Source organism: Heliangelus exortis, chromosome 8 (genome assembly GCF_036169615.1).
Source record: "Heliangelus exortis chromosome 8, bHelExo1.hap1, whole genome shotgun sequence".
Lineage (NCBI taxonomy): Eukaryota > Metazoa > Chordata > Aves > Apodiformes > Trochilidae > Heliangelus > Heliangelus exortis.
In genome coordinates this window covers 6,188,437-6,214,264 of record NC_092429.1, presented here as the reverse complement: position 1 = coordinate 6,214,264, position 25,828 = coordinate 6,188,437, and the positions used below count along the sequence as shown (strand labels likewise).

At 37.7% G+C, this 25,828-nt stretch overlaps 1 protein-coding gene across 6 annotated transcripts in view; it reads left to right on the top strand.

Annotated features, from left to right (window-relative positions):
- OSBPL9 (oxysterol binding protein like 9) overlaps positions 1-25,094 on the top strand; it is a 55,531-nt gene extending 30,437 nt beyond the window's left edge. For 3 of the 6 annotated variants that reach the window (XM_071750159.1, XM_071750164.1, XM_071750162.1), the window contains 20 exons: positions 3,202-3,297; positions 5,249-5,296; positions 8,786-8,815; positions 9,202-9,252; positions 12,807-12,845; positions 15,830-15,923; positions 16,440-16,541; positions 16,832-16,991; positions 17,703-17,815; positions 18,118-18,236; positions 19,592-19,677; positions 19,923-20,097; positions 21,166-21,250; positions 21,509-21,619; positions 21,959-22,022; positions 22,135-22,275; positions 23,150-23,228; positions 23,602-23,693; positions 24,100-24,235; positions 24,339-25,094. In XM_071750159.1, coding sequence (XP_071606260.1) covers positions 3,202-3,297; positions 5,249-5,296; positions 8,786-8,815; positions 9,202-9,252; positions 12,807-12,845; positions 15,830-15,923; positions 16,440-16,541; positions 16,832-16,991; positions 17,703-17,815; positions 18,118-18,236; positions 19,592-19,677; positions 19,923-20,097; positions 21,166-21,250; positions 21,509-21,619; positions 21,959-22,022; positions 22,135-22,275; positions 23,150-23,228; positions 23,602-23,693; positions 24,100-24,235; positions 24,339-24,413 — 1,896 coding nt within the window. In that variant the 3' untranslated portion in view covers positions 24,414-25,094. Of the gene's footprint in view, positions 1-510; positions 684-3,201; positions 3,298-5,248; positions 5,301-8,785; positions 8,816-9,201; positions 9,253-12,806; positions 12,846-15,829; positions 15,924-16,439; positions 16,542-16,831; positions 16,992-17,702; positions 17,816-18,117; positions 18,237-19,591; positions 19,678-19,922; positions 20,098-21,165; positions 21,251-21,508; positions 21,620-21,958; positions 22,023-22,134; positions 22,276-23,149; positions 23,229-23,601; positions 23,694-24,099; positions 24,236-24,338 lie in introns of those variants that run through there. The other 3 variants (XM_071750161.1, XM_071750163.1, XM_071750160.1) reach the window with 3 other exon arrangements.
- The last annotated feature ends 734 nt before the right edge of the window (positions 25,095-25,828 follow it).

Below are 25,828 nucleotides of genomic sequence, written 5' to 3'. Positions count from 1 at the left end.
ATGGCAACACAGAGTGGTGTTTATTTGAGGGAAATAAAAGTGTATAGATAGTGTATACCAATAGATATAGTCATGCAGTGGAAAAAACAGGTTACTTTGGATTTGGATTATTACTTTGGACTGGTACTGACAGTAAGAACCAGCACGTTTCTGAAGATCTAAACTAGTCTATGTTCCTATTCTTTTTCATAAGATGCTTGTTTTAGAATCACAGCATAACTTCAGCTGGAGAAAACCTCTGGAAGTCACCTGGTCCAGGCCCCTTCTCACTGTGAGCCCAACTTGTGTGTTAGATCAGGTTGTCACAGGTCAAACCCAGATGAGTCTTGAACTCTGCCCTCCAAGGGTAGAAGTTCAATGATATCTGCAGGCAACCTGTTTTGTCAGTTTATAAATAGGTGAGCAGCATATAGTCCAAGTGTCTCATAAAAATCTGATTGGTAGTTCAGATGTGCAGTTTCCTAATTTACATAAGCTGTTAAATGCCATTCTGTTGACTCTGCTCAGCTATTTTTTTGAAGACTCATTTCCTAGAAGGGAGGAAAGAGGGAGAAATGGAAAGAAAGAGAAAGGGTCCCCTTTTTCCTTTTTTCCTCTACTATGTCTTTGGGTGACCAGGTGGTGAAGAAAGAAGGATCTGCACTTTGGATATCTGCTCTTTCTAAATGACTGCTGGGTTTGAAGTATTGATTTTTGGTTGCCACTTATATAGTGTTGTTGTTAGTTATTTGGTTGGGTTTTGTTTGGTTTTTTTTTTTCTTTGCTACTACTAATCTTGATCTTTTTAACCTTCCAGTTGTCTTTTGTTTTTCAATTTTAAAACTGTGTGAGAACTTATAGTTATTAACCTAATCTCATGTAACACTGACTAGTAAATTTGCTCAGTAGGTTGTCAAGTTTCACCTGGACTGGCTTTCTATAAACCAGAAGCAAACTAGTGAAGTACTACAGGTTTAACTACCTGTGGGTCTTTTAAAAATTATTTTCATGTTTCCTCTTTTTGCTGTGTCAACTTCACACTGTACTTGGTATTATGGCTTCCTCTTTATGTTGAGTGAAGTTTTAACTTTCACATAGAACTTCTTTTAGGCCACAATTTTCACTCTGTGTTTGTGGATGTCATCTCTGCTGTAATGGTAAATGTGTTAATCAGCTTTTCCTTTCCTGCTAAGAGGCTGAAATTCAAGAATGGCATTTTATGTTTAAGACACCACTGAAAATACCAGGTTGTTCCATAGCAGTACTGCTACACAGTAGACTGATAGCTGAAATAAAAAGCAGCAGTTTGATGCAGTGTACAGATACCTTGGACCACAAGCTACATTTATGTTTATAGTATCTTCAACAGAAATTTTCTGTTGAGTTGATGCAGTTTTAGTGTATGAAACCTGACTTCCAGCATGCCAGACCAGATTTCACATAGTTTCAGTGTGATTTAAGTTTGAGGGAGTGTCAAAAGTTTCTTGGTTGAGAGGGCTCTCCTTCTGCCTTTTGATTTCTTTTTGATAACTTGTTACACTGGATTTTTTTTTTTTTTTTTAGATTTCTTGGCATAGACAAAATGGCTACATTCTTTTATTCTCTCTTCCTCCTTGTTTCAAACCACTGTTTTTCTACATTTGTAAAATACAAACTGTGTAACATAAGGTGAAGTTTCTTTTTTGTGTGGGCTGGTTTGCAGACTAAGCTGTATGAATAGTTTTACTCATATAGGACTGAGCATCAAGATGATAAAGATCCGAGTTTTATCCTGTAACACAGTTTCTGATTTGGCAAATGCATTAAAAATATTATTTATCACAGTCAGCTGATGGCTGTTATGTTTTAGGGTGGGCATGATACTGTGCACAGTGCTTGGCATTCCCCTATAGAACACAAGTGTTCACCCCTCTAAAGAGCCTCCATCAATCTCTTAATATGGTGGCTGATTATCATAAGAATCAAAGTAAACTGTATTGTCAGAGAAATGTCAAAGAAAATGTTGAGCTAATATGGAAATTTCCAAATATGGATTGCCTGTCTTCCCCCATATGAAATGGGTTTTTCCCTTCTGCCTGACCTTTACGTGTTCAGGTTCATGAGATTCTCAGCAGTTGAAACAACACAGCTGATGGTCTTGTAGGAGTTTAAGGTGAAGATATCTTAGATTGTGAAGGTGGGTGAAAGTATTTAGGCTGGTAGGAAAGTCTTGTCACTGTGATGATGCTCTCAGGATTGTGTTTCTGTTATAACTTATCTTTTGCTTCTTTATCCTTTATGGTTTTTTTCCTCCTATATACTTGGACTCTACAATTTTTTTTAAGCTGGGTGGGGGTCACTATTTGTTTTGCAGTTCCATTTGCATTAAGAGTATTATATAAATAGACCTTCAATATGTTTACATAGCATATGGGCATGAAGTCAGAAGTAATCAATTTCAAGAATCCTCCCTTTTCTTTCTTGTAATTAAAGAGGTGGTAACCCAGGGGGAGTTAGTTCAGGTCTTTAAATACCTTGAAGGAATAAGCAGAAGTGTGTGTTGAGTTATTTGTTGAAGGAAACAAATCTGTGAGTAAGAAAATATGAAATTAATCATTCTCATGACACTGTTTGCATATGTGTAACAAAATGTAAGAAATAAATATAGTGACAAGGATGCAAATCACTATAGCTGTAAAGGCCTAATAGGAATATATATTTTTTAAATTTTTCAGATCAAACATGGGTCCTTATTTAAGATAACATTTAGCTTTTGTCAGTTCAGTTCTCAGCTAAGAAGCTGTGAGTTGAGCAGTTGCATCTGAAGTGTGAAAAATGGAGTCATCCAGTTGGACATGGGTTTGTCTTCCTGCATGAGGAAATCTAAGAATATAGAATCACAAGACAGTCTGCAGAAAAGCTTGAATTCTCCTTTATATTTTCCAAAGGAACCTTAATTAGTGTCACTTAAGGTGATTTGTTCAATCATAAGTAATGAGATGCTCTGATGTGTGACAATGATGCTGCCACTGAAACTGGGGAGCAGTTTCCTGTCTCTGATTTAGCTGCAAATAGAGGGCAGTTTTGTGTTCAGGTGTGTGCCTGTTTGCACCTGGAAGGATCAGAGGCAAAGCAGCAACATTTTATAAGTCAGTGTCAGGACAAGCCACCTTTTTGTTATCTCTTTATACTCCTCCAAACCTCTAATTATTAATCTCTATTTATTTATTTGTTTCTACCTAGGGCGTGGATTCAGGATTTGTTCCCAGTGTTCATGATTTTGACAAGAAACTTACTGAGGCTGATGCTTACTTGCAGATCTTGATAGACCAATTGAAGGTATGGTAACTAACTGGTAAATTTAATGCAGTGGGAGTCTGCTTCTCAGGATTTCAGGAAGTTTGTGCTTGGAATGTGTTCTGGTCACTGTGGGATGCAGAGAGAACTCATCTGTCTCAGCTGTCTGTGGACTGGAGAAAGCATACCTTTTGTATATGTGAAATCTGCCTAGATAAGACTTTTATTTTCTCTTTCTCTCTAGTTTAAGATGTTACATAAGTTCTAAGAGCTTCCAAAGCAGAGAGTTATATATTAATCAGTATAAAAAATTAACATAAACTGAAAATAAACTGAAAATTGCTTTCTCTCAGTATGGATCTTGGGATTGTTAAAATAGACTTAGAAAACTGGAATATCTAACATCTTGTAGAGTGGTCTGCAATGGCTGAAACATTCTTGTGTGTGTACATGCTATGGAAATGGCAGAGATGATTTTAAGTTTAATTAAAAAAAAAAAAATCATCATACTGTTCCTAGCGTTTTAGAATTTATATTGAGAAGACTTTCTCAAGTAATATGTAACTACAGTTGCAGACAGTTTCAGAATTTGCTGCAGTAGGGATAGTTGATCTGTTCTTTGTCCTTGAGAGAAAACATTCTGTAGAAATTTTGTACAAATACTATTCTTTTACACTTTATTTTAAGAATAGGAAGGAAGGTGAGGAATGATGAGGTTGTATCTCTCAGTAGTCACCTTATTGAGAAGAACAGGTTATGCTGCTGGGTAGGGCACTTTTTCCCATGACTCAGCAGGTTAAAATTGCTGCTCAGGTTGCTTCAGTTCTGCTGGTTTGGATTTTTCCTTCCCCCTGTTATATTGGGCAAGTACTGCATGTGGGACATTCAGCAAAAAATGAGTTGCAGGGGAGGGCAGAGGAGGGGTAGAGCAAACCAGCAAAAATTGAGTTATGCAAAAGAGATGCAAACAAATTTCAAAGCTGAAGTGCAAAGGCTTGATCCAGAAATTACCTTTGTTTCCTGCTCAGGAGCCATTAGAGCACACTTCACTAAAGGTATTTAAGTCTTTACACCTTCTAATTGTTATTTCAGGCCAGCTGGGGGGGAGGGAGTGCAGGAATTAATTAATAATGAAAGAAGAGTGGATTGGAGGATGGACAGAGTCCAAGACAACAGTCTTTTTTTAGAACCAGAAATCAGCCCTCAAGGGAAAATGTAGGTTTTGGGCAGGCAGCTGAGTGAAGAACTGTAGTTCACCTACTAAAAATTAAAGTCTCTTTTCAGAGCAGGGGTGGATGTGATGAATTTGGAGCATTTCCTCAATCTTTTTTCTTCCTCAAACAACTTTTGTATTAATAGTCCTTTGTATATTCATTCTTAGAGGCAACTTCTAGCTGTTTCAGCCCAGTTTGTTAAATAAACATGCAGCCTTTCCAGTAAGAATTTGTTTTACACATATTCCACATTTAAGAAAAAAAATAAGTTAATACTGGTAAATCACTACCTGTCTTTGCTAAATAAGTGATTACAGATCTTAAATGATTTGAATAATGTACCTGAGTAACAAGGTACCTGGAAGTGTTGGTGAGGGATTCAACTTTTTTGGTAAGCACTCTATTTGCCCCAAAGGCATTATTGAAATAAAAAAAAGGCAGTTGGAGGTGTTCTGAAGAGTGATACTTTTATCACTCAACCTCACCTTTTTGTTCAAACCCTGGTAGAGTAATGCCAGGCTGAGCTGTGGAGATAGCCAGGATCTGAGATTTGGTCTCTTGCAGGGTGGGATAGTGGTGGGAAATTAGTTGCAAATCTGTTATATCACAAAGGCTGTGAAGAAATATTATGTAAAAGCTGCTTTGATTCATAATACTGAGATCATATAACTTATGTACTTACTAAATGCTTCTTGGGTTTGAAATGTTGATGGTTGTGGCTGATAATTGTATAAAAAATAACACTTCTCAGCATTTTTACAAGTATCTCTTTCTTTCAGCTCTTTGATGAAAAACTCCAGAACTGCAAAGATGATGAACAGAGAAAAGCAAGTATATTTTGTCTTACATAGTTCTTGTTTTGCTTAATTAAATGGCTCTGTGGGTCAATTTGCTATAGCCTGTAGAAATTCAAAGTACAGTTCAAATTCAAGTTGTAACTTAAAGTAATTTGAATAACTGATGACATTATATATTTTGTAAATAGGTTGCAAACAATATTTTGTACTACTGGGTGTCATAACATTAAGAAAGGTTTCAGTCTGTAAGGTACTTCCTCTGTTATCCAGTCATCAAAGGCATCTTTAACTTCTATTTGCTGGGTTTTGATCTTTAACAAGGATGATCATTTAGCATTTGTAGGAAAAACAAAGGTATTTGGATGGAAACAAACCCCAAGCAACTACAAAAAAATCCCCTAAGAATTCAGTATTTCCCATAATCAGTCTGCATCCTGTGTAGTTCTGGGTCTAGCATGCCAGACACTGGAAGTCTGAAAATACCATAATTCATTCACCTTAGGTGAGGATGCCAAAACCCACTGCTTTTTTAACGAGGTTGTAATTCACTTGTGTATTTCCTTGCATCCCCTCCTGTTCCTTTTCAAAGTTAAATTTGTAGGCCAGAGTTCAACCACTGTTTAAGGAAGGCCAGCACATACTTCTGGTGGTGTGGGTTTGGCATTAAGTAGCAAGCTGCTTTTGTGCATTAATTTGTGTGGTGTAGAAGAGGGGTTTAACATTTCCCTATACAGGATTTATTACTTAGGCATTGCTTTAGTGTTTTCAGCAAATGCTGTCATCTCAGTACCTTAAAGTAGTGGCACTTTATCCTAAAACCTTCCACCCACCCATTTCACTTAGGAAAAACAAGCTGTTGCTCTCTTGGTGTTTGGTTGCAGTTTTGAAAAGTAGTTTGATCCTTTCTGTGATTAGTTTCCTTCTTTGCAATGATTGTGACTTTTTATGTGTTATCCATCTCTGATGCATTAATGTGGCATTTTAGGGACTTTTCCAGTGATGGTCTTTCTGGAGTTTTTCTGCATGTACAGCCTTTTAAAATAATTTTGAAGTACAAGCATTCCCTGTGTTAAAAGTGTCTAATCTGTAGACCAAAAGAGTAAGATCTAAAGAAATTGTGGTTGTTGCATCTTACTCAGAAGAGTTCTCCTTCAATTTTGACCTCCCTCCAGATGCTACTCTGCAGATCAGGCAGTACTTTTTTTTTTTTTTTTCCCTGTGACAGTGCTTCTAATCCCTGGAGATTTACCACGTGTCATGCCCATTTCTTTCTCTCTGCAAGGTACCTATGGAACAGACAGATTGGCTTTACAGAGAAAGCAGGAGGCTTGTTTAGTAGAGGTCAGCTTCCTCTGGTTTTAAATCCTGATGAGTGTTGCTATTACTATAGATTCCATTTATTAAAAATGAAAAAGACTTGGCAAAACACTTTTTAAACCATGTCTCTTCCTGCACTAAAGCAGATCAAAGGTTTTTTGAGGTGGTGTTTAGCAGTTTTCCTATTTGTTCATGGAAATGGTTCAGACTGTGAACTGAGTACAGCCTCTTGGATGCTTCCATCCAACCCATAGCTTTTTCTCTCTGAATGAAAAAGATTTGGTTATTTGAGTGTTGTGAACTTCCCAGATAGCTGAATGCTCTTTTCTGCAGTGGTTTATAACTTGGCATTTAAAACCTGAGCTGTGATTTTTGCAAGTGTTTGGAGCATTGAGTGACCTGGTTTTTAGGGCTGATGCTCTGTAGAAGGGTCTTTGCAGGGACTGAGTTTGTCTGACTTGCCTCAAAATTTTGTCTACATATGGAGATGACAATATTCCAGCTCATATGCTGCATTCTTGCAAAGTGGCACTGCAGGAAAAAAGACTACATTAATGCAAGCTGTTACTAAAATTAGCCAGCTCACAAAGGATTCATTTCCATAGGGGAAAGAGTTATGGTTGTATAATTTGTGGATAAGCCTTAGAAATTTAATATCCTGAGGTTTTTTCCCATCTCAGGTCTCCTGTGTGATATTGGCCAAATTGCCCCTTAATCTGTGCCTGTGTGTAAGAACAAAAATGTCTTAATCTATTATGTGGAAAAATCAGAGTTTGACAGGGGGAGAAAGTGTAACTGAATTACACTGGATGGCCTGACATATCTTTGAGATTTTCAGCCAAGATGGTACCAGTGAGGGGAAGGGGATAGAAGTTTAGTTGGTGTGTAAATGCTTTATAACTTGCTGGGAAGAAAATAGGTAAAGAATAATCAAAGCTACTTATGGCTGCCTGTAAAGCTTTGAGACAGAGTGGTTTATTTCAGCTGCATCATCTTTCATCTGACAAGATCTATGCTTTTGGGTACTTTGCCTATTCTATTTTGGTGTTTAAAGACTAAAACTTCACTGCTGTCATCATTTAAAATGCTTTTTTCAGTATGCTGTGATTAAGTTTGGACTGGAAGTATAGTAGAGGCAGGGAAAACAAACAAAAAGGACTTTTTAGCTGTTGACATATTTCTCTGCGAGCAGCACAAGTAAAAAGAAATTCTATAGCATCCTTAAGAGTAGTACAGAGGATAACTGAAAAAAAAAATAAATTCCTCAGGTATTGACTGTGAAGCCAGCACTGTGTTGTTATTTTTTTTAAATCCACATGCTGAGGCTCTTTATTCCTGTGGATTTATAGATGAGTGTTGCTCTCTTACAGTGTAGAATTTGGTTTGCAGTGCTGTGTGTGGAAAAAAGTTCCTTTACACACTTTGATTATTCAAGAATCAAAAAGGCTGTGACTCAAGTCACATGGGGTATTCACATTAATCAAAACAAAGAGGTCCTGTAATTGAATTAGTGGAGTTTCAGTGCTGAGTCCAAGCTAATAATTTTGCCTTCTGCAGACAGGCCCAGGGACAACAACAGGATGCATATGCTGCTTAGATAGGTCCCAGTTGTGTGGAAAATGGCATGCAGATGCCTTTTGCATGGCTGAGGTGCAGTTCCACATAGGAAACCTTTGTGAGCCAATGTTTCTAGATAAAATTAAGTAGGCAGCTTTCCAGATGCACTTTTACTGGAAGCTTAGGAAGAGCAACAACATGTGTGCACTCTTATTTTCCAGCTCTGTTTAACCAGGTGTGTTTCTTATTCCTGAATGATGCTCATTTCAGGTAATGCAGATCACCATTCAGGACACTATATATGGGTACAGACTGAACTTAAAAGTGAACCTGCATACTGCTTTTAATTTTTGGTAGTGTTATACAAAACAGAATTGTTGACTTTGATGGGTAAATAAATATCTGACTGCTCAGAAATTCCTAACCATCTCACCTTTAACCTTTAGTTATCAGTTTGGCTTCTGTGTTGTCAGTTACAAAATGAAAATTGTGTCTGTATGCAGAAATGTTCTTTAAAATGTTGGTTGCTTTTTTGTTCTCCTTCCATAATTTAAGATTTAAAAATTGTGTTTGTACAGTACCTAGATCAAACTAGATGCTGAAAATTCTGTCTTTAACCACACTATGTTGATTTTTATTTTACAGAAAGTTGAAAGTCTCAAAGAAACGACCAGTGTAAGTTTCTTTAATTTTTATACTTTATTTTCTTGAGAAAATTTTCAAAGCTTTTAACAGGCAGGTGGGATGGCAAAGGCAGCCTGGGTCTGGTGCTGTATTTAGACTTTTGTCAGCACTTTAGAATCATAAAATCAGAATAGTTGAGGTTGGAAGGGACCTCTGACCTCCATGTCACTGTGACAACCTGTGCTGTCCATGGCTTTTGGAAACTTCAGTTTTCTATTGCTCTGCTTTTGTCTCTGGATAAAATAGAGGGAAGGTGAAGAAGGGTGAATACTACAGCAGTAGTATTTCAGTGATGTATAACTAATAAAGACACTTGTAAATACAAAATATTACATGATAGTAATACAACCTTGGATGTTTTTGTTTTTTTTTCCTAGAGCATGGTAGAATCAATAAAACACTGCATTGTGTTGCTACAGATTGCTAAAGTAAGTACTCTGTAAAATATTTTGAATTTTCATCTGTCTGAAAACAATTTAAATCTACAAGTGCCTTCTGTATCATGTGAATATATGAATATATAGGTGAATTCAAAAACTGGTTTAAGTTTATTTATGCTGGTATTTCATAAACAATTAAAATACTGAGTTCAATAGCAGATAGTCCTGTTAATGTCTGTGGTAAAAATTCTTTTAACAGTTGTGTTCATGAGAAAGCTTTTCTTTTGGGGTAAAACTTTCTTTCACAGAGTTTGCCATTAGAATAGATAAGAGCTTCAGCAAACATAAGGGTGACAGAATAGAAACCTCACAAAATTCTTCTTTTTGTTTCATTTAAGAACATGACTAAGATGTTAATCTAAACTGGTCTGGCAAGATTTTTAATAGGTCTGAAGTTCATGATGATGGGTGAACTTCTTTAAGTACAAATTGCATTAATTGAGAATGCACTGTAGGTAATGCACTTATGCCTTTCATTTAAGTGTTACTTTTTGAAATTTAGTGAGGTCTGGGCTGTGTTTTATCAAGTTCTACTTTTACAGGCCTCCATGTACTATATTTATGATCTGTTAACTATGAGCTGCTGACCAAAGTGAAGCTTTATATCTTGTGACCAAAGTGAAGTGTTTTGCAAAGAAACTAATTTATGGTATATTCAGAATTTAATTCAGAATCTGAATTTAGTCAGATCAAATTCTGATTTATCCAGAAATAGACATAGGCTCTTCTTCAGTTACTTTTTTTTCCCAGGTTCAGTGAAAATGCTAATATTTGTCTTCATTCTACATGCCAGATGCACTGTACAAAATTTTGAGGCCAGTGAAAATTGAAGAACTTAGAACCTTGCAGGATCAGATGTCGTTCACTAAAAGACTCAGTTTATATTTTGTGACATTCAAATTTCATATCAGTAGCTTAAAAATTCTGAAGAAAAGTTGTGTAGGTTCACAGGCTTATGCAATTTATTGCATAAATTATTATTGCATAACAAATTATATACAATAAATAATATATATAAATATAGAAAATATATAAACATAAATATAATAGATACAATAAATTATTATAATTGCGTAATAATTTATTATAATTTAAAATATTTAGAATTGCCCTGGTACAGTGAAACCAGTAGGCTGTGTCATTCTTTGGGGATGTGGCAGTCACTTCTAGGCAGATCAGGTGGCAGTACACTGGATTTCCCACACAGCTGTGTGTGACTTGCTGTAGTAATGTAGCTGTTGGAGAAACTGTGTACAACAAGACTTGCTCATTTTTGGTTAATCACTATATAGATGTATTTAATAGGTGTCATTTTCGGAGATTTAATTCCTAGGAAATTTTGTTTCTTTTTAAAAAAGCTCTGCTATGCAATTAGCAAATCTGAAAGAGCAGAATTAAAATCTTCTTTTCACATACTGGATGAAAGCTGGTGGTTGAGTTAGCTTGCTTGTTTCTATTGAATGTCAAATTCCTTTTCTGCTGTGGATGAATCTGTTGGGGGAGAGAAAAGTATGATTGCTTATCTTGTGCTGATACTCAGAGTGTTTTGAAGTTGTTTATAATGGGCAACACTCATCTTGTAGTGGCTGCTGCAGTCATGTTTTGATCAGGTTCAGTGCCTCACTGCTTCAAATACCATACAAGCACACAGATGGGTTGAATTTGGGTCTCCCAAAGATGCCAAGACTTGCTTTCTGTTACACTAAATCAGACCTTGAAGTCCTCCTTTAGTACCAGTAAATATTAACCAGTGTAAGTAGATTGGTTTATCCATGGGGGAGTGTGTGTGTGTGTGTGGTAGATTTGCAATTATATCATATTAACACTCACCCTGCCCCCATTTTCCTCTGCAGGGCCTTTCTCAATAGGAGACAGACTTCACAATTACCTTCTGGTTGCTTGCATAGCTGGAAAATTATTATCACTTCTCTGTATACCAGAACAACTCTGTCTCAAACACACAGCCATTTATTACTAGGATGATTTTGGTACACTGAGGCAAACCTGGTTTTTTGTTGTGGTGGTTTTGGGTTTGTTGTTTTTTTAAAATTGTGTGTTGAGCTGGTTTTAGGTTCTTAAAACAACCTGCCCTGGGACATGGGACATGGACAGTTAAATTTTCATTAAAGTTACTGGATAAGCACATGTGTAATCATGCTACTTGTACCCAAAGCATTTTCAAAATAATGAAGGTAAATGGGAATATGTTACAATGCATCCATCACTTACCAAAATCCAATCAAAATAAACTAAGTGGGATGTGAGGAACACTTGGCTTGTGTGTATGCCAGTTGAAGATGTCCAGTTGTGCTAATGAGTGTTGTAGAATACCTGGGATGGTGTGTCAGTCAGTAAACTGCAATCTTAGAGATCCATTTTTATGTGTTTTATGAAGTGGCTTTGAACACTTAGATATTACATTTTGAATCTTTCCATCCCTTTTTTCACTCCATGACTTCTGGTCAGTCTTTTCTTGTCTGGTTTTGTGGCACCTCTACCCTTCTTCCCTCCTCAATGTGCCACATTGCTGATTGTGCAATGTGGAGATAAGAGAGGAAGCTTCAGTACAGAAGCACAACATCTTTGTGTTTTGTTTCTTAGGTCCTAGAAATGATACCATAACATGGAAATTTTGTATGTTGAAAACAAATAATGTCTTTGGAGTCCAGTGTTATTCTTCATTCTTTGTTTGTACCCAGTGGAACTCATTGCCCTTAGTGGCATTTTTCCTCTTGTGCCTTTTAACTGTAACAACTGGAATTCTGGGGGAATACTCTACAGACAAGTCTTAAGGTTTACACTGAACAAAGTTATGGATTGATAATGCTGTTAATATGAATTTGGCAGCAGAAGCTGAGGGATTTGGCTTGGTGTTCAGCAAAACACCAACTCTGCTGGTACAGAGTTAAAAGCATGCTCACTGCAGGATGGTGTTAACTTGTGTGTTCCTGGTGTAATTTCCTCTGATGACAGTTTTACTCCAAGCATTTCATGCTCTTTCACATATGATTCTAGGCAAAGGCCCCAAATTCTAGATTGTAAATAATCTAAAAACATTTACAAGTCTCACGGGGGAAAAAAAAAAAAAAAAGCAAAAATTTTATTAAAAAACATTTAACTTGTGAAGGCACTTCCTGGCTTTCACAAGGAAAAAGTGCTTTTGGCAGTCCTTCAGAAACTGAGAATTTTGTCTTTTGGTTTTCAGGGACTCATTGGTGTTGCAGGCAGCATTTTGGGGGCTCTTAGATTTTTGGGAAGAACCCACGTTGTAAACCATAATTGTATTCTGCAGTGCAGGAAGGTTATTTTTAAATTATTCAAACTTGTGTGGACAGATCCTTCAAAACCTCTCATCTTCAGAGGCACAGTGATTGTGTATAGAGTTGTTTCATCTAAGTTTAGTTACTGTATCACATGATGAGGAACATTTGGGGACTGAAAATGTAAACATTCCTGGGAGAACCTTGCTATTCTCGCTTAACACAGAACTGATAAGTCATACAAGATCATTTTGTTGATATTTTTAACATTTTTTCCTTAAGGACCAAAATAATGAGGAGAAGCACGCAGATGGACTTATAGTAAGTTTAAATCTAATCTTTATCTCCCTTTATTTCTGCAGAACGTGTGAGCAGGGACCTGAATTTCCACTCATTTTGCAACATACTTCTTCCTTTCTCTAATTTACTGCTTCAAGCGTCTTGTTAAAATTACTGTTGAGTCATTTAGCTGCTGAGCTTGGCTCACATCCTTGCCTTGAGAGAGCTGAGTGGTCAGCTTTGTACTGAGTGCCTTCCATGGCAGTTTTATGAACATTTAGATAAAAATCTGCCATGTGAACAGATGAAAGGGAAATTAACCGGGACAGAAATAGTTTGTGTTCCATCTGAAGCGTCTTTATGTGTGAAATAGATCAGCTATCTGTGTGCTTCAAATAATTTTGTCTTTCCTACAGTGCTGCTCATTTGATGCAAAGTTTTATAATGCCTGTTTGAGCAATGTTTCTTCCTTAACATAACTTCTGCATTTTTAATGTAACTTCTGTCATCTTTGGTTTTGGTCACACGTGACTTCTCTTTCTTCATTCTCTGTTTGTCACTTGAGTACATTTCAGGTACTTTTAATAGGAAATTGGTTTCAGTAAAGCACAACTCTAAAAATCAGTTTGTTTTCCTTACAGCTGACAATAATTGCCAAGCCTTGTTTGTCTTTCCATTACATACAGCTTTAACAGAGTGATTTTTCTGGTATGAACTTGGGAGTAAAGATGCACATGCAGATTTTGGTTCCATCTTGTTGGAAATAAGATAAAAGATTACCCTGTGGAGAGGGTAATTCAGGTCTTAGTGTAATGGCTTAGATTCAGTTCCTTGCCCTGAAAAAAAAAGGTTATACAGCCAGGCACTATGTCAGGCAGAAAGGGGTATGCAAATTAGATCTGCAGCTCAGGAATGTCAAATAAATATTGCAATTTACTATAATCTGAATTAGTTTGGCCACTATTTGAATTACCTGGGGGCTGGCTTTTACTGGGGAGAAAAAAGCAAGTATTTCTGTAAGAATATTTTAGCTAATGGATCAGTGCTTGTGAAACTTTGGTGCTCTGGAGTTCAGTGTTAGCTTGGGCTAAAAGGTCAGGATTTCACTTCAAAGTTAGGCAGGGATATGATCAATGTTTGATATCACAGTGGGATGACTGTCTCCTTTCTGCATGGTTGTTTTGAAGTTGTTACTAAACTCAGGGTAGGAAGCTTTCAGATCTGCCTTCATCAGTCTCCAACACATGGAGATGTACCCCAGAATATTTAACAAAAAGCTGCAGTTCCTGTTGCAGTGTGGAAAATTGCTTAAGGATGAGGTTTCAATCAAAATTACTTAGTTTTATTTTTCATTTATCAGTGTAGTGTGTCATATATATTATTAGTTTCCCTAAAAACTAGGGGAGGCAGGGATAGCAGTAACATCCTGTGTATCCTAGGACCATTTTGTCTTTTAAATTTCTTAATTCTGCAAATGAGATCATGATTTTAAACTGTGAAATATGTGAGACAGGGACCTACCTGTGTTGCATGCATAATTACACAAGAAGCTCAAGTGATGTGAAAGGCACACTGATTTTATGCTTGAATACAATGGAGTTATGGGATATGTGCTGTATTATTTATTTGTATACTAGTTAGTAACAGCAACAAAAATGAAGGAAGCAATTTTTTTGCCTTTTTAAAAAAAAATAACCAGGGAACGATAGTTTTATTTTCAATTAAATAAACCCTGTGCTATAAAAAAAAAAATAATCTTCACTGCTTCACTGATTTTAAATGTAGGATGAAGTTCAGAATAAGAGTTTACCAGGAAAGGAGGCAAGTAAGAAGTATTCCTTTTGTAGGAAAATGGAAGAAACTTAAAATGACTCAGTTTCCCTCAATCTGCGTGCAAATAGAAATTAATAGACTGAAGGGAAGGAAGAAGAGGTTTTCTTCTTTTTCTAATAACTGAAATATTGATCTAAAAAGAGAATAGGAATAACAGTAGTGACTAAATTTAAAGCTTCCCTATATTTTTTTTTAAAACAGAACTTTTTTTTTTTTAATGTAGAACTTGGTATTGTATAACCTTCCTATGTTTGTTCTTCAGCCTAAGAGCAGCAGCAGCATTTATTTCCTAGCAAACCAAGGTGAAGATTTTTGCAGCTCTGACACTGATTGATGGTTTTAAATTACAAGATGTTAAGAAAAGGGTTTCAGGTGCCTTTTTTCCAAAAAAAGTTGTTCCTAACAACCCAGAGAACACACAGGTATCACTTGTTGTACTTAAATTATATATAACCAATAGTGCTTAGATTATAACAGAATTACAGGGCAATGAAGCCCTGTATCCAAGCCTTGGATCCAAGTCACTGGCCAAATCCAGTCACTTGGATTAAGTGACATTGCAGTTTAGATTTCCCAGAGGCTTGTTGTATAAAATCCAAGACTATGTACTGAAGTCAGTGACTTTTGTGTCAGGTTGAAGAGGTGCTTCATCTACATTCATAAGTAGAATAAAATGTCCTCTAGTGGAGGCAGATTGAAAACTGGCAGCTTTGCATTGCTAAGAGTTTCAGCAACAAATCCACTTCCTGGCTGCAAGGATGCTGATGATTCTTCTTCTAATTTATGGGTTGATTTGCTATGGTCTGGACAGATCAAATCTTGAAAATAATGTTCTAAAAATACAGCTTTCCTATCCTAATCTTTGTCAGATGATTTGCATTGTAACTTTCCACTCTTTGCATGCAGTATTTGTGAAAGGACGTTGAAATAAGAATTCTTTATAGGACAATTCAGATCAGTAGCAAATTCAGTTTAGTGTAAAATCTGTGTGGAGAATTGAAGTCTTACCACTTGGAAAGTATTTCTCATGTCCTCAACTGTCAATTTGTGTTTTACCTTCTCTCTCAGGAGTTTGCTGTCTTGCACTTGGGCACTTCTTATGCTCGCAATGTTCTTCCTATCTGTGCTTCATTTATTACTATTTTTAATGGAGAAAAAAAAATATAAGTGTGCTTTTCCTTCTTTTGCCTCAGAGCACTATAAACCCCGTTGATGCAGTTTATCAGCCTGGTGCTTTGGAGCAGTCAGTGATCAGCACAATGCCTTCCCAAGCAGTTATACCTCCAGGTATGGTGCACAGAAATCATTTCTCAGGAGAAATAATCCTGAGCAGAGCAGGGTGCAACTGCAGTGGAGGGGGAGAGGTCTGTAGTGGTGGATACTGTGTCACACACACAGCAGATCTGCACCACAGTGGTGCAAAGGAAGGGGAGGGGGTGGGAAGCACAGAGCTATCTTAGACATCAGGTGAATCTGCCTCTAGCTGTGTGGATAAGTTGATATATTTTACTTGCTCTAGGTTACTAGCTTACATTTCTAATAGTTTTTCTTACAAAAAATGAAACTATGGGTCTCAGAAAAGATAAATGCTAAATAACTGCCATTATTAAAAATGCCATTTTTTTCTTAATAAAAAAAAGAGCTACCAATGACAGAAGTGTCTTTTTCTGTCTGAATTTCTTCAGTAGAAAAGCATTTCATTTTTGCAGGTGAGGTGAAATAATGTGTAATCTCCTTCAGAACAAAAGTATAATTCATTTTTAAATGTGACATCTGGGTTTAACATATCAAAATATTCCCTAGAACCTGCTCAGTTGTGCAAGTCAGAGCAGAGACCCTCATCTTTGCCAGTGGGACCTGTAGTAGCATCTCTTGGAAATCAGACTCCAACACCAAATAGTACAGGTACAGTTCTGTGTAAATTTCTTCATGAAATACCATGAACAAAACCTTAATATATACTGTTTGTACCCTGTCTTGTGTTAGTGCTAATTACCTAATGTAATTAGCTATTAAGGTAACCTTGTATTGGCCTACATCCTGCTTTTAATCAGCATTTAATCAGTAATTTCTAATTTTGTAAGAAACCTTTAGAGTTTGTGTTGGTCTTCATTGATTTGAGCAATCTGACACAGAAGTGGTAGATTTTAAACTCGTTTCTTTTTATTAAATCTGTAATTTTTAATACTCCACAGGAAGTGGGCAGTCAGCACCTAGCAGCAGTCTCACCTCTCCAAGCCATGTCAACCTCTCTCCAAACACAGTCCCAGATTTTTCTTACTCAAGCAGTGAGGATGAATTCTATGATGCTGATGAATTCTACCAGAGCAGTTCTTCCCCAAAGAGGTGTATGGAGTAAGTAACTGGAAATAAGAACTCTGTGCTGAATACAGGTTTTATCTACAAGGGCATGGCTTGTGTGCTTGTACAAGTGAAGCTCAATAAGCTGTGTTAGCTTAAAAAAAAAAAAAAAAGGGGAAAAAAAAAGGGGGAGGAAAAAAAGGGGGAGGAAAAAAAAAAAAAAAAAAAAAAAGCTGAGGGAGACAAAAAAAGCACTCCATGTAACAGAATATTATCCCTTACCCCAGCACAGCTGTCTGTGAGGGCAGTTTCCTCCTCTGCTCCTTCCCATTCCATCAGGTGTATATTGCTGACCAAACTCTTAACATGAATCAACTTTGGGAAGCTACCAGCTCAGATGAAATCTCTGAGACCATGGACTGTTTCATATCATTTGTTGCAGCATTTGGTAAATGGCCAATTCCCTCTCACATTTAGTGGAAAATACAAGATGTCAAAGTTGGCTGCTTTTCACCAAAATCTCTATTTACTTGTTGTTTTTTTTCTGAATCAGAAAATTAATTTTAAGGTGTGCTACACAGTAATTCAAAGCAGAATTAGTCAGCTTTCCCCTTCATTCAGCTCCAGCTTTCTGTGGATTAGCATGCAGGACATATATCAGTATCTAGCAGTGAACTCCTCAGGGAACTGATGTGTATTTATGCCAAATGAGAATAATTTGTTCTGAACGAGTTCACTGTGAGGTGTGAGAATGTTTCTCTTCAGTTCTTCAGGGTCTGCTGCAGTCCTGACACGGAGCAGCACAGGGAGCAGCCTGAAGCGCCCAGATACCACTGAGTCCCTCAATTCTTCCCTGTCCAATGGGACAAATGATGCTGGTAAGTGGCCTCTGAACATCCACTGAGGAGCTCTTGATTGTTAACCTGAAAAAACTGTCACTATATGCATGGTCATGCAGGGGGGGGTGATATTGATGATCTTTAAGGTGCCTTCCAACCCTAACCAGTCTGTGATTTGACTGGGTTTATCTTCTGCTTCTGAACTAGTGGAAGGTTGTTGAATTGTAGGATAAAAAAAAAATTAGTTTTTATAAATAAGAGCTTTTTGACAGCTAATGTGTCTGATAATTAAATGCAGTCTGACTTTGAAGGTTTAGAGGATAACAATTTGGTTTTTCTAGATCTGTTTGATCCTCCTGATGATCGAGAGGATGATGGGGAAGGAGAATCAGTGGAAGAACACAAGAGTGTTATTATGCATCTGTTGTCCCAAGTTAGGTTGGGAATGGATCTAACAAAGGTAAAGTTGCTGACTGTTTTTAGGGAAGGGAGGGGGGAGTAAAACCTAAATTCTGCATAAATCAGTGTTCAAGTAATAATTTAACTGCATGTTTGTACTAAGAGCTTGTTAAGCTGTAACCTCTCTAGCATGCTGTTTTTTTTAATTGGAGTTGTTACTTGGTGAGGAAAAATAAATGCAGAATAAATATGTACAACTGCTAAAATCTGTTTGGGAAAATAGTTTCCTATGGAAAGGAGCTGTTTGTTCTCTTTGAACTTGATCCTTGGAGTGCCTTATGTAAAGCTGGCATAAGAGGAATGCTGTAGTAATGTTTTTCTATGCAGTAGTAATGGTTTTCCTGCCCTTTTTAGCTTTCTCTACAAGATCCTAGTGTACAGTGATACTCAGTAAGAGGTGAATAAAAGGGGAAATTAAGCATATTGTAAAATAATTTGCTGAATTGGGATCTTGCTGAACAACTTATTTTAAAATGCTCTATGTAGGACTTGCAAGTACAGAGTTGAATTTTTCCTGAGTGTGATTCATGTTGGAGTCTGTCTTAAGGCTGAATGAGCAGGGTTCTGAAAGCACTGATCTTTCTGAGCAGCATGGTTAGATTTAAATGAGTAATTCCAGACTGAAAAAGGAGAGATTAATCCTTTCATTAGTTTCCCTAAGTGGATGACTTTAACTGTCTGGTCTGGACCTCAGGATAGGTAAGCTTAAAACTTTTCTGGGGAAATGGCCTGCAGCTCCCAAGTAAACTGTGGAAGGTTTCTGGGAGTTCTGAATAGGGAATTGATCTAAAATATGTGTTGGGGATTCCTGGGATATTTGAAGATTACTGATCTAAAGTTAAGCTGCCTGAAAGCATCATGAGTGTGCATCTTGTCTGCATCAGCAGCAGTGATCAGCACTGCTTTCTGCAGTGGTCTGTGCCAGATCCACAAGAATGGCACCTGCAGCTGCTGCTGGGAGGGCAGAGCTGAACCTTCATCTTCATGAACAGGCACATGAGAGGATGCAACTACATGGAATGAGATTTTTTTTACTATAAAGGAAAATTGATGTTGCTGTAGTTAAGAACAGCTTTTGGTGAGCTCAGCTGTGTAGCTGTACGTACTATTAAGTAGAACTAGGATATATAGGTAAGACAAGAACCAGTTAAATCTTAAATCTCAGGTTTTTTAGGTGATGTTAACTGGCTTACAAATGCCAGAACTCATTGATAAGTGTGAAAACAGTTGGTTTATAGACACAGGAAGTTGTGTGTGCTTTGTGTGGTATTTACACACACATTTACAGTTAGTGTGTAGAATGCTTTTGTATATGTTAAAGTATCTTATCTGTAAGAGTTGGTTTTCTTCACCCAGGTGGTTCTTCCAACTTTCATTCTGGAAAGAAGATCACTCTTGGAAATGTATGCTGACTTTTTTGCACATCCGGACTTATTTGTCAGGTACTTGCTATTTGGAATCAGGATATTTGATATTTGGTATCAGGAATTTGATATTGCTTATGCTGCCAGAATAAATTGGTAGTTTTTGAAGGATTTTGCTTGGATTTTGATCTGAACTTGTAAAAAAAATCCAAGTAGTCAACCTTCTATTGTCAAACAACCAAACACTCAAAAAGCTTTCCTGTCTTTGAGGTACCTGCTTGTTCTGATTTTATCTCTGCTTTTCTCTCTCTTGGCCCATGCAGCATTACTGACCAGAAGGATCCAAAGGAACGAATGGTTCAGGTGGTGAAGTGGTACCTTTCAGCTTTCCATGCAGGAAGAAAGGGTTCAGTTGCTAAAAAGCCTTACAATCCAATTCTGGGAGAGATCTTCCGGTGTCACTGGGTGTTGCCAGGCACTGAAGGTGAAGATGATCTGGTTAGTTCCTTGTGCTTTGTTTTTTGGTGCTTGGAATGCATGTGAGTAATTCCCCAAAGCTTCATTAATGTCCTGACTGAAAGGGCTTGTGCTGTGCTTAAGTGGCAAAGTAAACAAACTGTGACAATTTCTTAACAGATCCCTCCCTCCCCTTTTTCTTTGGACAGAGATTTAAAATATCTTGCATAACAAAACTGGAGCTATTGGGTTTTTTTAAGAACTATCTGACATGTTGAAAATGTTCTTTCTTCTCCTGAACTGTTTCATAGCACTGAGGCTTCCAAAGTTCTGATTTTTTTTTTTTTTTTTAAAAATATCATTTCCTTAAAACCTTGTATTTTTAACAGTGAGGTTTCTTTTCCTCACGACCTAGAAGGCAGTGCAATTTCTCAAATATATCACATCTTTCTGTAGACTTTGCAAATTTGGATTCTGAGCTTGGATAATGTTTTACTTGTCTGTCTTTGCCTTCCTTTTGTACTTAATTGGAGTATGTCTGGTGAAGGGCACAGGAGCAGTAGTGACACTTGTGCTCTGAAATCATCTACCAGCTTTTCTCTCATCTGCCCAAGTTTCAGTGAGGCTCAAGGATTAATCAGACTTAAGCACATGAACCAACACAGTGCCCCCCTGATTCTGGAGAAAAGCTCCAGCACTTGCAGTGCAACCTGGTGTGGTTGTTTTGTTTTTTTTTGGAAAAAGCAAGAATTAAAACCTGTTTCTGCCACCTATTTCTTATTAGTCATTAAGAAATTAAGCGGAATTAATTATTACTTTGTAATTGGGTTTATACATGAGCTCTCAGCTTAACTGTTGTATTTGAGGGCATCTCTCCAATACATTTATGCCTTGTTAAATAAGAGTGAAAGCTGCAAGTTCTTTAGAAAGCATCATCATTCCAGGAGTAAGGAGCTATTCCTCATCAAACAATCTGATCAGACTGTCAGATATGTTAGGACCACTGCAATGCATTTTAGAAGCCTTTCAACGTGGAAACAACTTCTCTTGGAAGCATCCAGTGATTTCCAAACACTGCCAGTGAGGAAAATCCTCTCTCGTGTCTTGCAGGAGACAGTTTCAGAAGGACCAGTCCCTTGGGTGAGCAAAAACAACGTAACATTTGTGGCAGAGCAGGTCTCCCATCACCCTCCAAGTAAGTTGACAATAACTTTGCCAGTGGGGATGGCAGCTGGATGGGAGTGACACTGAAATCAGTTCTGGGTTTAGATCTGGGATTGATGTTTTCTATCCATAATTGGAGGCTGAAGGTTTTCTCTATAAACTGTTTTTGTGAGAAACAAACAGCAAGCTCTGTTGCCACATAGGCACTTTGAGGTATTTCCTAGTGAATGGGTTTGGAAACAATGGTATAAATGTCTTGTGCTGCTGTTTTTGACACCTTCTTCTTCAGTTTCAGCATTTTATGCAGAATGTTTTAACAAGAGGATACAGTTCAATGCTCACATATGGACCAAGTCAAAATTCCTAGGGATGTCTATTGGGGTCCATAACATAGGCCAAGGTATGTGTTGTGTGAACTTAGCACTGCAAGATAGTATTACAGAAACCATCACATTAAACACAAGGAATGTTTGATTTTAATGTAATTTGAGTTTATATATCTAGAAATCAGTGATTCCTTCTTCATTCTTTCTCTGCTGAAATCATTTAGGAACTGTTTTTCCACATGAATACAACTCTCTGCATTCTCTAGAAGCTAAACATTCTCAGCAACTAAAGAAAGCTCTTCACTTTTCCTTTTCATGGTGTCTGGTTTTGGTGAATTATTTCAGGTCATTGTGAGAAGTTCTGTAGAGGTTTTGCTGGATGTTCTTTAAATGTTTCTATTTTTCTTTGGCAGGGTGTGTCACATGCCTCGATTATGATGAACACTACATCTTGACCTTTCCTAATGGTTATGGAAGGCAAGTAAATGTTCTGCTTGGCATTTTTGTTTGTAATGCCTTGTAGTATTTCATGCTTTTAATATTTATCAGTTAAAAGGTTACAAATATGTACATATATTTGCAACTGCAGGTCTATTCTCACTGTGCCATGGATAGAACTTGGTGGAGAGTGCAGCATTAATTGCTCCAAGACAGGTTACAATGCTTCCATCATCTTCCACACAAAACCATTTTATGGAGGAAAGAAGCACAGAGTTACAGCTGAGATCTTGTAAGCTGGTTTCTTCAGTTCTTCTCACTTTTTCTCTGCTTAAATGCTGACATTGTTTTTGAATACAGTCATGAGTGTAAAAGACTGGAACAGCTACAGCTGATAACTTAGCTCATGATTGCCTGTCACAGGGTGCCCTCTTACAGCCAAGATTTGTGAGAAAGAACCAGAACAGTTTCCTAGGTGCATCCTACCTTGTCCTGCTCTAAACCATTCGCAGGTGTTGGCCAAAAGGAATTAAATTTTCACTCCTGAATTCTCTCTTATTTCTCCTAAAAATACAGAAGAAAACCTTGTGATGTGGCTGCTCAGGGCATGCCATTAAAGCTCTGCTGCACATTTCTCCATATTTACACCAGTGGTTGGGTGGATTTTGGTTAAACCTGTGCCCAGAGCTGAGAATTCAGTGCAGATTCTCATCTCTTTTGGAGACCTCCTGTAGTGTCAGAAGTGATGCTGACAAAATGAGGTTCCATAATTTGGTTGTAAATCACTTCTTGACACACACTGATAGATGTAATTTGTGAAGTTGTCTTTCTCAGTAGTCTGGGGAAGAAGCTTTGAGCTTGTTAAACCTTTTTTTTTTAGGCTTAAACTCACTCTTAATCTGTTCTGAAAGCCTGTAATTAATTTCCTAAACTCTAAATGCAGATGCATCCCTGAGGCAAGAGCTGTCTTCCTCTGGGACAGCCCTTCCTTGGAAGCTTTATCCCATTGAACAAATACATGCAGAACTTCTCACTTGTAACAGAACTTTATTGGTGATTGGCTGATACAAAATGGACTGTACTGCAGTTAGAATAAAGTTGTGATCCTTTAGGTTCTTCCAGTTACTGTGAAACAGCTGAGAAATGACTGTTTCTTTCTTATTTAGTTCTCCTAATGACAAGAAACCTTTCTGCTCAATTGAAGGAGAATGGAATGGTGTCATGTATGCAAAATACACAACAGGGGTAAAGCAGCTTTTTTTTTTTTTTCCCATCAGAAATGGAATATTGTGCTTAAAATTTTTTCTTTTATGTTCGGTTTGGTTGGTTGTGGGTTTTTTTTTTGTTTTTTTTTTTTTTAAAAACAAACTTTAATACTTGAAAGCTTCAATGAAGCTGCCCAAAAGATCACAAGAATACAGGATTCAGTATAAAAGTCCTGAATTTAATTTTTAGATTTATTCTTAAGGTAACCTGATTTCTGTAGCTAGAACAGAATCTAAAGACTGATGTTTTTTCATGTATTTCCTGATAACCACCATACTGGAGTGTGAAGATATATTAATTGCAAGTCTCTTAAGATAAGATAAAAACTGATTTTTTAAATCTCACTCTCTAGGAGAATGCTGTTTTTATAGATACCAAGCAAATGCCTACAATTAAGAAGAAGGTAAGGAAGCTGGAGGACCAAGAAGACTTTGAGTCTCGCTGGTAAGAACTTGAGATTAATGGGCAAATTCAGCCTTTTTTTGTTTGTTTGTTTGTTCCTTAGACCCATGTTTGCAGCACACAGTCTGAGTAATGATGTATTTAATCTGTCACTGCATGGAGGAGCTCCATGGGCCTTTGCTGCAGGTTGGGATCTTCAGGGGGAAGAGGAGAGCTGTAGTTTGGTCACATGAAAATTAAATGTTCCAGGGAGGTCCAGGGAGCTTCACTAAATCCTCCTCACCCCCAGCAACAGGCAGGGCAGTTGTGGTTTCATAGGTATTGGGGTTTCCTGCCCTTTTGATGAGTTAATTCAAACAAATACTGATGTCTAATAGCCAGTAACACATTTTTACAACCTTGTAGCACTCTGCTTCTATAAAACAGCCTCCAAATTTCTTTTTTTAAGCTTATGGAAAGATGTCACCTACAACTTGAAAATCAGAGACATCGACGCAGCCACAGCCGCCAAGCACGCGCTGGAGGAGAGACAGAGAGCTGAAGCCAGAGCCAGAAAGGAGAAGGAGACCTCGTGGGAAACAAGGGTGAGCTTTATTGGAACAGTGTAAATGCCCTCTAACCTGCAGCATTTCTTCCTTTCCAGCTGAGCCATAAAAAGCTTACACTGGGTTACTTCCTTTCCTCCAGTTATTCCATGAGGATGGAGAATGCTGGGTGTATGATGAGCCTCTGCTGAAGCGACTCGCTGCCACTAAACACTGAGTGGGGTTTAAAGCCAGAAACATTCAAGCCTTGGCTCAGCAAAGTTTACATCTGATCCCAGGGATGGCCACCAGTGATCACGTATGTACCTTCTGGAGAGCCTGACCCTCCCAACTACAGTGGTTCCTATCTCAGGGATACTGGACTGACTGGTGCAGAGAAACAATTCAGTGAAACAAGAAATGTTGTGGCTGTGCAGTGTGCTCAGGCTTCACGGGCAGCCCTGGCACTGATGCTGCAAAGCATGGGGAACCTGGGCCCTGAAGCAGATACCTTTGTAATAACCACTGTGAAGGCCATGGCATTGGAGTCAGTTGAATAATATTCCTGGGTCCTACCTATTTAGAGAAAAGAAAAAAAAAACCAACAAAAACCCAAGAAACAAAATGCAAGACATCATTTAAATCTAGCTAATGTTTGCAATGTGTAAATATGATTCCTTTGATGGGACAGTTTGTTAGAAAATGCTACGTAAATGTTACCTTCCACCTGTATGATAATCAAATCTTTTGGCATTTCAGTGTCTTGCCCAAAATAACTTTGTTATTTTGAGCTTAAAATGTAACCATAGAAAATTCTACTCAGTGCATCTTAAAGCTTCATAAAATAGATTTTTCAAACTTCTCTTATGGACTTTTTATTTATTTCATAATAAACCTTTGCAGCAAGACTGCTTTTTCAGATGAGTGATGAACAGTTGTTTTATATGAAATGCATTGGTACTATTATATTTTTTTTCCCACTGGAATCCTTGCAGCTAAACCTACTTCCTAGTTAATGAACTAGCCAGAGGAGCAGGGTTTGCAGCACCCACAGCAGCATTCTTCTGGACTCTGCATCCAGGTTTGCATCTCTACCAGTGTGCCAGTACTTTAGGAAGCTTTGTTCTTTAAGTTAAGCCTTGTTCTTTAAGAAGTTAAATAATGGTCAAGTAGGTAGATGTAGCAATCAGTCTATTTTTCTTTCCACAGTTAAATCTAGCTTTTATTTGATTTCACCTCAATTTTTACTAAGTTGCACAAACAGAAAAAAAAGAAACAGGTGTGAGCTGAAGCCTTAGGCTTTTTTTTTTTTCCCCCTCCTCCCACCCACACTCTAACTTTGCCAGGACACTTCCTTGGAAAAGCTGTAACTCTAGCAAACAAGTGCCACAGCAGGAAGGATGCACAAGACAGTCTGAACAAAGAGGCAGGACAGCTGGAGAAGAGAAACCATGGCATCTTCCTGAGAGCTGAGGAACTCTCCTTTGAGTCCAGCAAGAAGTCAGGGCTGTGCCTGTGCTTAATGAACCCAGGAGATTAATGAGAAAAGTTGTGGGGAGCTTGAGGAAAGGTTCCTCAGTATCTGAATGGCCTTTTCTTCATCCCAGCTCACACTGCAGGCCTGGCTGCTGTGCCTGTGTTGCAGGAAACACC